General features: G+C 40.4%; 2 protein-coding genes across 2 annotated transcripts in view; one reads left to right on the forward strand and one right to left on the reverse strand.

The window, feature by feature from the left end:
* The window catches only part of GABRB1 (gamma-aminobutyric acid type A receptor subunit beta1), a 342039-nt gene that overhangs the window by 122798 nt on the left and 205225 nt on the right, over nt 1-14016 (reverse strand). The gene's annotated exons all lie outside the window — the stretch shown is intronic.
* LOC150020171 (annexin A6) lies at nt 11326-13799 on the forward strand. Its single transcript, XM_090266916.1, has one exon. It carries the CDS (start codon nt 11434-11436, stop codon nt 13456-13458), a length of 2025 nt encoding a protein of 674 aa, XP_090123042.1. The 5' UTR covers nt 11326-11433; the 3' UTR covers nt 13459-13799.

A 14016-nucleotide genomic window follows, 5' to 3' on the forward strand; every position in this document is an offset into this window, starting at 1 on the left:
GAGATGTAGAAGGTCTGCTGGAGCTTCTAGGAAAGATGTTGCCTTCCTAATAGAAGACACTGATAACATTGCTACCATCCATACTCCACTCTCTTCTTATTGGAGCAAATGCAAATGTGGTCAAAAAAAGCAAAAACAGAGTTGCATAGAGACCAGTCTTATTACCTTGAGTTGCTAAATCAATGTCCATATCATCTATTGTACTTTTAGACTTCATTGTATGGGTAAGAGAGACTCACTTTTGTTTAGACCTAGTTTATTTTTCTGTTTATTGCAAGCTGAAACATCCTAACTGATTGACTCTACTATTGTGAAGAACACTAAATTGGTGGGAGAAAGTTGATAATCCATCTTTATATTTTGATCAATGTGGCACAGTGGTCTAGGAGAATTTCACTACAAATTTATGGTTGTCAACCACAGTCATGTCCTGAATCTAATTCTATATTCCCTTAATTATCTTTGGTGAACGCTCTCTCCTATTGAACTCAAGCAATTATTCCAAATGTTCTTTATTCTTATTCAGTTCCTTAAGTGGTAGCCACCACATATGGGACATTGCCCAGCAGATAACCTCAACGAGAAAAACAAATCCTCTTACCTTCACCTACACTGCTTACATACCCATCCGTACCCTTCTCTTTACGTAAAACCCGTGACTATTTTCAAAGTCCTATCCCCTCTCCCCAGTCCAGGATCTTAATCAGTCAATTATCTCTCTTGTCTTTCCTATCTTCTACTTTCCATTTGATGAAATATATTTTATCCCTTATACCGTCTGAACATGTTTCAGAGTTTGCAATACAAACAGACATATGAATAAATAACTACAACAAAAAATAATGATAACAAAACTCTTGTCTTGCCCATGCTTCCTATTCTAGCTATTGCCTTCCCTCTTTCCTGCCCTTCTTGGAATAGTGTTTACATGCTTCTTTTACCACAAAGATCAATTACTATATTTATAGCCTTCTGCACTCAGAGATCATCACTGACTGTCACACTGTCAAATTCAATGGCCACCTTTCAGTTCTTATCTTACTGAATGTCTCTGAAGCACAAGACATTGTTGATGACTTATTGCTTCATAAAACTCAATTTTCTTAGTTTATATTCTGGTGCTCTCTTTTTTTCCCCATCCTTTTCCATTTCTTCCTTTTTAATGCACTCCCTCTGATTTGTCTGTCTCTTAAACAATGGCATTGCCCCCAAGTGCCCTCTTTAGCCCACTGCTCTTTCTGTATACATATGTGCTGGTAGATTCAATTTTGTACTTGCTTTCCCCTCTTCTGCATTCAACTATTTTCCCTGACTGCTAGCAATGTTAACCAACGGCAGCTATAATCCCACCAGTAGGTCCTTGACTGTGGACCTACAGAAGTGAAGGGTCAGGAGAAACAACACATTCCTGTTGACTTTTTCACCAGTTCTCCTTCATTGTCCCACACTGGCTGCTGAAAGTCTCTGATTTCCCAGACTCCCCTGTAATATCCAACTTGTTTACTCATACTAGTGCTCCAGGAGACCTTATTAGAGACTGCTCTCTGATGCTCCAGAATTCCCATTTGAACTGTAACTTCCCAGGTTCTCCCCTGTGAGTAAGGTCTTATTTCTTTAATAAATCCCTTATTCCCAAATATTCATGATAACCCTGTTTGTACTCTAATATCAGCACCTATTTGGATATTTATGTAAGAGAAAATAAACTTTGCTTTTATTTAAGACAGGATATTTCTGATACACGAATCTAAGCATATCTTTATTAATTCAGAGAGAATCCTTAAGGGTTCTGTTTTGAACACATTGATTTTTGAGATGCCTACTGCCTTTGAAGTGGAGGTTTTAAATGAGTAGGTGGATAATCAATTCTGCAGCTAAGTGAGAGGTCAGAGTTAGGGATAGAAATTTGGAGATAATCAGCATTTATATAGTATTACAAGCCATGTAACTGGTGGTTGATTGATGAAGTGTTCATGACTGAAGGGGAATCCAACATTTACAGATCTGGCAGAGGATAAAATATCAGTAAAAACAATTGAGAAGAAGTGGTCAGTCAGTTAGGAAAGTATAATTAGATGTTACAGGGTGTGACAGTCTCAGAACAAGAAGATATAATGCTTGAAGAAACAGAATTTGAGTCAAATGTTCCTCAGAGGTCTGTAAGATCAAGATTGATAACTTTCCACTGAAACGAACAAGATGAGAGGTTCACTGATCAGCTTGACTAACAGAGTGGAAGGGAGAACACCCTGAGTAAATGAAGGCAACTCTTCTAGCGACTTTGCCATAAGGTATGGAATGCTAGCTCCAGTGTGCAGGGTCAAAGTGGATATTATAGCATGTTTGTGTGCTGTGAGAAATAGTCTAAAAGAAAAAGGGAAGTTCGGTGATGCAGGAAAGAGAGGGGTAATTGCAGGGGCAAAGTCCTGGAGTAGCTGGAGGCTATGGAAGGTAATACGTAGGTAGAGTTCTTGGCCGTAGATGACTGAAGCAGACATGGTTCATCCACCATAACTGGAGGGTATCAATTTATGTGGGGATATTTTCAGAGGTTTGGTAGATTTGCCACTGATAGAAAATTCTAACAGTTCTCTTTGATTGTTCTCTCTTTCTTAGTGAAATATTGGCAAGAAAAATTGGTTAAAATGAGAAGATGAGGTGGATAGTGAAGACCCAAGGAGAGAAAAAAAGATGTGAAATAGTCTCAGAGCATCAAATAGACAATTGATTAAGAAAATGTAGTAAGAAAATTGCTGGGCAGTGCTGAGAACTTCTTAAAGTTTGGTTATATATTTGTAATTTGGTTAGCTGTCACCATTAGGCTTTTACTCTCAGTCATGTTCCACTATTCATACAGGCAAGGGATAATTGCTTTTAATCAGAGTTGGAGATTTTCTAGGCAAATATTATGGGGCAGAGACAAGGGAGTTGAGTATACAAGTAAATGAGGGATCATAGTGATGGATAATGGATTCTAACCTCAGAAAAGGGGGAGTTGAGCTTATTGTTGGGAAAAGGGCCAATAGATATGAAGGTCAATGGGATTTATACATTAATGAAGAGTTTTTGTAGGAAAGCTGGGAGGAATTAAAGAAATATGAGATACAGATAATGTATCTTATAGTTTTCTATAAGAAAAACTATAAGAAGTTTGATGTCTTCAGTACACTTTCAAGAGTGGCAACTGACAAATCCTACAATCCGGTTGTTGTCCTTTAATAGATGATTGGATAAAGAAGATGTGGCACATATAGACAGTGGAATACTACCCAGCCATAAGAAAAGATAAAATATTGCCATTTTTGACAGCATGCATGAATCTTGAGGATATCGTGCTAAATGAAATGAGTCAGATGGAAGTCAAGAACCATATGATATCACTCACATGTGGGACATAAAACTGAAAACAACAAACAAGACTAATAAACCAACAAAAACTTATAGATACAGACAATAGTGTGGTGGTTACCAGAGGGCAAATGGGGTGGGAAGAAGGTTGAAGAGAGAAAAGGGGGTCAAATATATGGTGATGGAAGAAGACTTAATTCTGGGTAGGGAGTGCATAATGCAATATACAGATGATGTGTACAGAATTGTACACATGAAACCTATGTAATTTTATTCACCAATGTCACCACAATAAATTTAATAAAGTTTAAAAAAGATTATGTAGTTGAAAAGATGAAAGATAAAATCAGTTAAAATATATGTATGCTAGAAGGGGACTCAACCCAGGTTGATGGAGTGAGAAAGGTTTCCAGGAGAAGACAAGAAGTAGGGCAAAGGGCAGTGAGGTGGACAGTGTTGTAAGAGAAAGTGAGAGAAATTATGCAAGGGTCTAGAGCCAAAGGAGAATGTGTGGTTTTGGATAACTGAAGCCGTGCAGCATGATTAGAAAATGAATTTTGATGTAGCATCTGGAGAGAAGGTTGGAAGGTGGGTAAAAGGGTCTCTGTTGCCAGTGGCTTTCAAACTTTGTCTTAACTTTACTCTGTAAGATGTCCTGTGTTTTAGCTTTCAACTCAATATAGCAGGCAGAGAGTATTTAAGAAAAGATTCATGAGGCAACATTTACCCTAAATACCTAGGATGCACTTTGTCCTGTTCTATCCTATCCTATTCTATTATTCTATTCTTTATAAAAATGCTTGTCACCACCCACAAAATTGATTTTACCCTTTAATGAGTGGCTCCAGTTTGAATATCACTGGATTTTGTTTATTTACTAAACTAAGACATGTGGATTATCCTGGAATGTTTAAGCATGGAAGTGACCTGATGTTTAAATTCTCAGTATTTGTCTGTTAATTGACTGACTGAATGATTGAATCTATTCATCCATCCCAGAGAAAGAAAGAAAAACAAAGGTTTTTCTATACTCAGCTGACACTTCAGTTTGGTTTGCCTAGTGATTCAGAAGGGAAGATGCAAATAAGAATAATTAATAATGAAAATGAACAATATAGTACCGAGGGCTCTGGCTGAAGGAACACAGGTACAGCTTGTGCTTGCTCAGTCCTAGAGGCCATCCCTAATGAGCTGTGACACAGTTCATCTAAGCCATGAATTGTCACCATAGCTTCTGTTTCCTTAGAAACAGGGCAACTGGTAAAGCTCTTGGCTCTAAAAACCACAGTAAAATATCCAATAGCCAGATGGTCTGGCAATTGAAATTGTCATGCCTTGGTGAGCATTTATCACGAACTGGCGTCACAGGAGAAAGGAAATTCTTTCAAGTGAGAATTGAGCAGGAATGGAAAAGTGTGACCAGCAGGGGTCTGTTGGTAATTGGCAGTGAGGGACAGGCAAGAGGCAGAAACCTTGGGATTGAAACTCCACCCAGTCCAACAGTTCCCTGGTTACTTCTGTTGTCATGGTTCTACACCTTTCTTACCCACCAAGCACAGCACTGTGAAATAAATGCTGTTTCCATCCTCACAGTGTCTAGGATCAAATGGAATTTTGAGCACATTTAAATACATCTTCAAGGAAATAAATTTTCTGTATATCCCTGCAAATAGAAAGTGCTTACTACCACTGGCCAGAAGAGAGGCTAATGTGTTTTATTGTTCCCTGGCATATATTTCAGAGATTTCTGTGCTTAAATGCTTACTAGATGATTGTATCTGAACTTCGCCATATTATAAGATGCTACAGCAGTGATAATAATAACTCTGAGTTATTAAGTGCTTACTGTGTGCCAGGTACGTACTGAACACTTAACCTTATGAGAGTTAATATGAGGTAGGTACCAGTATCATTCTCATTTTATAGATGAAGAAACTAAAATTAAAAAAGTTATTTAATCTGATTAAGGTTACAGCCAGCAATTTAAGTGCACGTGGAATAGAGCCTGTGTTTTTAGCCACTAAACAACTTTATCAATTGTCTTCCCAAATATAAGGTTGTAAGATATAGGAGCTTTAGAGTAGGGGTTGTAAACTTTTTGCATCATGGACCCTTTTCACAGTCAAGTTAAAGCTGGGAATGCCCTCTCAGAAAATGTATAGAGGCAAGAAAGTAAAGGAAGGATTACAAATGAAAACAATTATTTTAAAATATAGTTAACAAAATGTAAGAAATACAGTAATATATATGCTTCTTTAGTAAGGCCTTGAACAAAATCAGACAATGGGTCAAATATCTATCATAATTTTGAAGTAGTAATCCTAATTTACCCTAATTTTCAACAATAAACTGAAATATATGCAATAACTGGGATTAGATAAAAAGCCAGGTATATTATAGTTTTCTATTGGTTAAAAGTCACAGGTACTGATAATTCAGTGATGTCTGTTGCCCACATTTATCACAGAAAGAAATGTTAAATTTCTGATAGGAGTTAGTAAAAATAAATATGTAAACTTTTCCTATTCTAATTCAAGGACACCTAGAATCCTATACATCCCTCTTAGGGTTTCGTAGATTCCAGATTAGGAGCCTTGGTTCTCCATCTGGGGCCATTTTGACACCTGCCCCAGCCCATAGGACCTTTGACAATATCTTGAGACATTTGTGGTTGTCTATGCAGAGGTAATATAGTATTGGCTTCTAGTAGAGGCCAAAGATACAGTTAAATATTTCACGATGCTCAGGATAGCTCCCGAAAACAGAGCATTGTCCAGCTGAAAACATCAGTAGTGACAATGTTTAAAAACCCTCCTGTGGAGCAAGAACATTTGAGCTTGAGTTGAAATGGTGACATTCATAGGCTGAGGGATCTTAGAAAGTGTTTCACTTCTGAATCTTGGTTTTATAATATGTAAAATGAGGGTGTTAAGGTCACAGGGATTTTGTGAGGATAAAATAAAATGGTATGAAAGTGCGTAATAAAGTGATGCATTACACAAGTTGTTTTCAAAGTGTGTTGTTTTGAGTCTCTGGACTACACAGGGCCATTCAGGGGCAATTTCTCATGATTGGTGGGAGGCTGCAAGGTCAGAATTTCAGGCTTCTAACCTGCAGTTAAAGCAGAGAATTTCTGCTTTTAATTTACTATAAAAATTAATCTTCTGTGAAAGATGTAGAAAAAGAAAAACACTTTGCTGCTCAATATAATGCTAGATATAATTATTATTTTAAGTATGTCATAATAACCAAACACAAGAGAAGGATTCTGACTCCTTTATTTCTTAACATTTAATCCCTTGAATGTCCATATTAATGAAAGGGTTATGTCAGCTAGCATTACTTTTGTTCAAAGTTTCAACACAGCAACTTGAGAAGAAAAATACACACTCAATTTGCTTCCATGTGTCATATTTTAGTGATTATTTTCTCTGTACAAGCATTGAAAACACATCAAATGAAAGTAGTGAGACATTCATTTTCCAAAACCACCTTTTCCTTCTACTGCTGACATAGAACAGAACTTGCTCGTTCTCCGTTTCATGCATATGGTAATCAGTTTGCTTTCCTTTGAACTAGATAATTGTAAGAATCACAGCGTACCCAAAGCCTGTCCATGTATATTTATGTTCACTACCACAGTTACGCAAGGGATCAGCAGAAATACTACTGGTTCTGTTGGTTTAAATTAAATTCCTTAATCAATCCCCTGAGAAGTGTTATCCAGGAGGTAACTGCTGAATGTGCATGAATCTTTTATGCGCTTCATACTATCACAGTTTCTGGGAGGTCTGCAAATGTGCAGTTTGCACAACAAAAAATGATCTGCTGACATCAGAGAAGGCATCTAGTGGTCTACTCATCCTGAAAGCCTAATACTACAGGCTTGGCACAGCAGAACAAAGATAAAGTTTCTTGACTTAAACCTCCCTCCATCCTTCTCCCTTAAAAGTAGCAGAAGGTACTTCTTCTACTTCCATATGCCAACACTTCATTATTATTTAGTTTCCAACATAATCTGTGAAGTCAGAACTATCATTATCACCCACTTTATCCACCGAGGAAGCCATGGCCCCATGTCACTAGCTTGTAAGTAGCTGGAGGAGAATAGGAACAAAAGCTTTTTTTTCCCTTTTCTTTTTTTTAAGAGTATATGGTCTTCCACTTATTTGTATCTTCTCCAATTTCTGTCTTCAGTGCCTTATAAGTTTCTGAGTACAGGTATTTTACATCCTTGGTTAAATTTATTTATAGGCACACTATTTTACTGATGCAATTGTGACTGAGATTTTTTTCTTATTTTCCCTTCCTGAGAGTTTATTATTGGTATATAAAAATGCAGCTGATTTTTGGATATTTATTTTGTATCCTGCTACTTTACTGAATTCAGCCATACTACCCAAAACAATCTATAGATTCAATGAAATTCCTATCAAAATACCAATGGCATATTTCATAGAACTAGAACAAATATTCCAAAAATTTATATGGAACAACAGAAGACCCCGAATAGCCACAGCAATCTTGAGAAAGAACAAAGTTAGAGGACTCATGCTACCTGATATCAAACTATACTGCAAGGCCATAGTAATTGAAACAGCATGGTGCTGACATAGAAACAGACACATCGATCAGTGGAACAGAATAGAGAACCTAGAAACAAACCCATATTTTTATGGTCAATTAATATATGACAAAAGAGACAAGAACATATACTGGGCTAAAAACAGTCTATTCAATAAATAGTGTTGGAAAATTGGACAGATACATGCAAAAAAATAAAACTAAACCACTTTCTTACACCATACACAAGAATAAATTCAAAATGCATTAAAGACTTAAATGTAAGACTAAAAACCATAAAAATCCTAGAAGCAAACATAAGCAGTAAAATCTCAAACATTTCTTGCAGCAATAGTTTTGATTTATCTCCTTGCATGAGGGAAACAAAAGAAAAAATAAACAAGTGGGACTACATCAAACTAAAAGGTCTTTTCACAACAAAAGAAACCATCAACAAAATGAAAAGACAACCTACTGAATGGGAGAACATGTTTGCCAATGATACATCTGATAAGGGGTTAATACCTAAATTTATTAAAAAGCTTAAACATCTCAACACCAAGAAAACAAACAACCCAACTGAAAAATGGGCAAAGGACCTGAACAGACAGTTCTCCAAAGAAGACATACATATGGCCAATAGATATATGAAAAGATGCTCAACATTACTAACCATAAGAGAAATGCAAATTAAAACCACAATGAGATATCACCTCACACCTGTCTGAATTGCTATTATCAGTAAATCAACAAACAAGTGCTGGAGAGGAGGTGAAGAAAAGGGAACCCTTTTGCGCCGTTGATGAGAATGCAGACTGGTGCAGCCACTGTAGAAAGCAGTATGAAGACACCTCAAAAAATTAAAAATGTATATACTTCTTGCCCCAGTGATCCCACTACTTGAATATATCCTAAGAAACCGAAAACACTAATTAAAAAGAATAAATACACACCTATGTTCATTGCAATACTATTTACAATAGCCAAAATTTAGAAGGCATCCAAGTACCTATCAGGAGATGAGTAGATAAAAAATCTGTGGTACATTTACATAATGGAATACCACTCAGTTGTATAAAAGAAGGAAATCTTACTTTTTGTAATAGCATGGGTGAACCTGGACAATATTATGCTAAGTAAAATCCGCCAGTCAAACCTGGCTGCTGTGGCTCAGTGGATTGAGCGTCGGCCTGCGAACCAACTGTTGCTGGTTCAATTCCCAGTCAGAGAACATTACTAGGTTGCACTTCGGGTCCCCAGTTGGGGGCGCGAGTGAGAGGCAACCACACAGTGATGTTTCTCTCCCTCTCTTTGTCCTTTCCCCTCTCTCTAAAAATAAAATAAATAAACAAATTATTAAAAAAAAATTCGTCAGTCAGAGAAAGACAAATACCATGTAATTTCACTTATATATGGAACTTAATGAACAGAATAAACAAACACAATAGAAGTAGACTCATAGATACAGGTAACAGACTGACAGATAACTATCAGAGGGGTGGGGGTTTGGTGGGCTGGGTGAAATAAATGAAAGGATTAAGGGAAATAACCTCATAGACACAGACAACAATATGATGATTACCAGAGGGAAAGGAAGGTGGGAGCAGGTGGAATAAGTTAAAGGGGGCATAAATGGTGATGGAAGGAAACTTGACTTTGGGTGGTAAACACAATACAACATACAAATGATATATTATAGAATTATAAACCTGAAACCTATATAATTATTAACCTGTTACCCCAATAAATGAAATAAAAATTAAAAAAAAACATATATGCCCTTAGCCAATGCCAGAGACTGTCTTTCCTAATCTAACCCTTCACTTCTTCCTTGTGCTGGCAATGTGACCTTTGCAATTGAACTGGGGGTGGGATTCATTACAAAGGACCAGACTATTCTTGAGTGCTTGCTTCTCTATTGCTCTCTCACCAAGTCTAACTGGCTATAAATGTAGAGAGGAAATGCAAGTTGTACCCTTTGTGGTTTTTCTCCTTCCATGCTTCATGGAATCATAACCTGACATTCTCCCTCACTCTTTTGCTCAGGTGGCTGGATGTGAACCCCTCATTGGCTTAAGAGAAAGTCGTCAAAAGATCCAAGGAACAAAGTGAACAAACTTTCAGCTCTTAACTTCTCAAAGGCTTTATTTCAAGTATGACACGCAAACAATTTAAAAACAGACTTAATCGAGTTGTCGACCTCCTTTCCGCAACTGAAAAAGCAACTCCTTTAGCCATGGGGATGGCCATTTAGGCAGCAGGTATGTCCAAAAGGAAAGATTCCCCACACTCCACACAGCAAGTATGGTCGGCCAGCAGCACGAGGGAAGAGACAGCATGGCCGTCATGAGCCAGCATGGACAAAGCCCGTGCTTTCAGTCCTCCTTCTCGTGGCCCACTGCTGAGAGCCCTGTATCGAGAGTAGCCAGCGTATTGTCTTTTTTAAAAAAATGTATTTTATTGATTATGCTATTATAGTTGCCCCAATATTTTCCTCTTTGCCTCCCTCTGCCTGGTTCTGCCTTTCCCTCCAGCAGTTGCCTCTTAGTTCATGTCCATGGGTTCTCTAGCTTCTCCATTTCGTCTACCATTTTTAACATCTTTCTGTCTATTTGGTACCTACCAATTATGCTTCTTAATCTCTGTATCTTTTCCCCCATTCTCCACCTTCCTCCTCCCAGCTGATAGCCCTCCATATGATCCCCATACCCATGATTCTGATCCTGTTCTAGTTGTTTGCTCAGTTTGTTTTTGTTTTTGTTTTTTAGGTTCAGTTGTTGCAGGGGCAATGTCTGCCTAGGTGCCTAAGACATCCTTCATCCCTGCATTTGGTTTAGTTGTGTGGGTAGCAACCTTCTCCACATGCTGGAATTGAGCACTGGAGTAATGTGACACTTGGAGAAGTGAGAGTGTGTGGAGAGAAGAGCTCTTTTTCTAGGCAACATGAAGTAATTGCAGTCAGCCTGATGTATCTAACAGTTCATAAGCAGCTAACGAAAATGATCCCTTCCATGCACAGATACTTATATGTTTTCTATGTGCTCAATAAAATGTTCTCAAATAATTGTATGATGCCAGAGGGAGGGTAATAATGAGCTCCAGTCCATGGATGAGACTTATATTGACTAAGGTAATTTAAGTACTAACTATAAAAAAAACTAACATTAATGGAATTCTTAACCATGTGCCTGGCACTATGTTTAACATTTTATATACATTATTGCTCAAAATCTGCATAAATTCTTATGAGATTCTATTGTTTTTAATTTTCATTTTATAGGTGAAGAAACTGAGGTTTAGTGAGGTTAAGTAAACTTGACAAAGGTCAGAAAACTGGCAAGAAGTAGAATTTGGATTTGAGCCAGGTACTCTTAGCTGAGCAAGAAGGAAAGAAACAATGAGGCTGCTCCGCTAACCGGCTTCCACCCAGCGAGCTCCGCGCCCGCCTGTGTGTCTGTCCGTCTGCCGGTCCACGACAGGAGGCCTTCGCCGCGCGTGTCGTCTGCTGCAGAACCTAAGACCATGGCCAAGCCAGCACAGGGTGCCAAGTACCGTGGCTCCATTCATGACTTCCCAGACTTTGATGCCAACCAGGATGCCGAGGCTCTGTACACCGCCATGAAGGGCTTCGGCAGTGATAAGGAGGCCATACTAGAACTGATCACTTCCCGGAGCAACAGGCAGAGACAGGAAGTCTGCCAGAGCTACAAGTCTCTCTATGGCAAGGACCTCATTGCAGACTTGAAGTATGAGCTGACCGGGAAGTTTGAACGGCTGATTGTGGGTCTGATGAGACCACTTGCCTACTGTGATGCCAAAGAAATCAAAGACGCTCTCTCGGGCATTGGCACCGATGAGAAATGCCTCATTGAGATCTTGGCTTCCCGGACCAATGAGCAGATCCACCAGCTGGTGGCAGCGTACAAAGATGCCTATGAGCGAGACCTGGAGGCTGACATCATTGGCGATACCTCTGGCCACTTCCAGAAGATGCTCGTGGTCCTGCTCCAGGGCACCAGGGAGGAGGACGATGTAGTGAGCGAGGACTTGGTGCAACAGGATGTGAAGGACCTGTACGAGGCTGGGGAACTAAAATGGGGAACAGATGAAGCCCAGTTCATTTACATTTTGGGAAATCGCAGCAAGCAGCATCTTCGATTGGTGTTCGATGAGTATCTGAAGACCACGGGGAAGCCCATTGAAGCCAGCATCAGAGGGGAGCTGTCTGGGGACTTTGAGAAGTTAATGCTGGCTGTGGTGAAGTGTATCCGGAGCACCTCGGAGTATTTTGCTGAAAGACTCTTCAAGGCCATGAAGGGCCTGGGGACTCGGGACAACACCCTGATCCGCATCATGGTCTCCCGCAGTGAGCTGGACATGCTTGACATTCGGGAGATCTTCCGGACCAAGTATGAGAAGTCCCTGTACAGCATGATCAAGAATGACACCTCTGGCGAATACAAGAAGGCTCTGCTGAAGCTGTGTGGGGGAGATGATGATGCTGCTGGCCAGTTCTTCCCGGAGGCAGCGCAGGTGGCCTATCAGATGTGGGAGCTTAGTGCAGTGGCCCGAGTAGAGCTGAATGGAACTGTGCGTCCAGCCAATGACTTCAACCCTGACGCAGATGCCAAAGCACTAAGGAAAGCCATGAAGGGGCTTGGAACTGATGAGGAAGCCATCATCGACATCATCACGCACCGCAGCAACGCCCAGCGGCAACAGCTTCGGCAGACCTTCAAGTCTCACTTCGGCCGGGACTTGATGGCTGACCTAAAGTCTGAGCTCTCTGGAGACCTGGCGAGGCTGATTCTGGGGCTGATGATGCCACCCGACCATTACGATGCCAAGCAGTTAAAGAAGGCCATGGAGGGAGCCGGCACAGATGAAAAGGCTCTCATCGAAATCCTAGCTACTCGGACCAACGCTGAAATCCGGGCCATCAATGAGGCCTATAAGGAAGACTATCACAAGTCTCTGGAGGATGCTCTGAGCTCAGACACATCAGGCCACTTCAAAAGGATCCTCATCTCTCTGGCTACGGGGAACCGTGAGGAGGGAGGAGAAAATCGGGACCAGGCCCGGGAAGATGCCCAGGTGGCTGCTGAGATCTTGGAAATAGCAGACTCGTCTGGCGGTGGAGACAAAAATTCCCTGGAGACGCGCTTCATGACCATCCTGTGTACACGGAGCTATGCGCACCTCCGGAGAGTCTTCCAGGAATTCATCAAGATGACCAACTATGATGTGGAGCACGTCATCAAGAAGGAGATGTCTGGAGATGTCAGGGACGCGTTTGTGGCCATTGTTCAAAGTGTGAAGAACAAGCCTCTCTTCTTTGCCGACAAACTTTACAAGTCCATGAAGGGTGCCGGCACGGATGAGAAGACCCTCACCAGGATCATGGTCTCCCGGAGTGAGATGGACCTGCTCAACATCCGGCGTGAGTTCATTGAGAAATATGACAAGTCTCTCCACAAAGCCATTGAGGGTGACACCTCTGGAGACTTCATGAAGGCTTTGCTGGAGATCTGTGGTGGCGATGACTAGGGCCACTGGCTTTGGCGGGCACCTCAGCGGAGAAATATGGTCATCAGCACCAACCACCGTGACCGAGCCTGATTGCTTCAGCTTCAGAGACTAAGGAAAGGGCAGAGGTGGGGGGAGGGGGGCAGGGGTGGGCTCTTGTCATCAACTGGGGCTTAGGAAAGGCTCCCACTCTCAGGGGCCACTGAAGGCCCAGCATGGTCACTCCTCACATCTGAGCGGTTGAAGAATCCTAGCCGTAGATTCCGTCCATCTCCATTCCCCATCTGCCTCCTCCACCCTCTGTCCCTGCCACAGTCCCTGCCCTGGTTTGGGCTTTGTCAAATCCAAACACATACTGAAAAAAAAAAAAAAAAGAAAGAAACAATGAAAAAGAGGGCCAAATAGTAAAGGGAGATGGTGGGAGCATCCATCCATTTCTCCTGGGGAAAAAATAATATATTTAAATATGTATGTAAATGTTTGTACTTATGTAAATGTGTGTATGTATGCATATGAATATAGGTATATACAGAGTTAATCTGTCTTCAGTGTAGATGTGAGTACGTACACACATACGTA

This window comes from Furipterus horrens, unplaced genomic scaffold (assembly GCF_987537825.1).
Source record: "Furipterus horrens unplaced genomic scaffold, mFurHor1.1.pri manual_scaffold_2, whole genome shotgun sequence".
Classification (NCBI taxonomy): Eukaryota; Metazoa; Chordata; class Mammalia; order Chiroptera; family Furipteridae; genus Furipterus; species Furipterus horrens.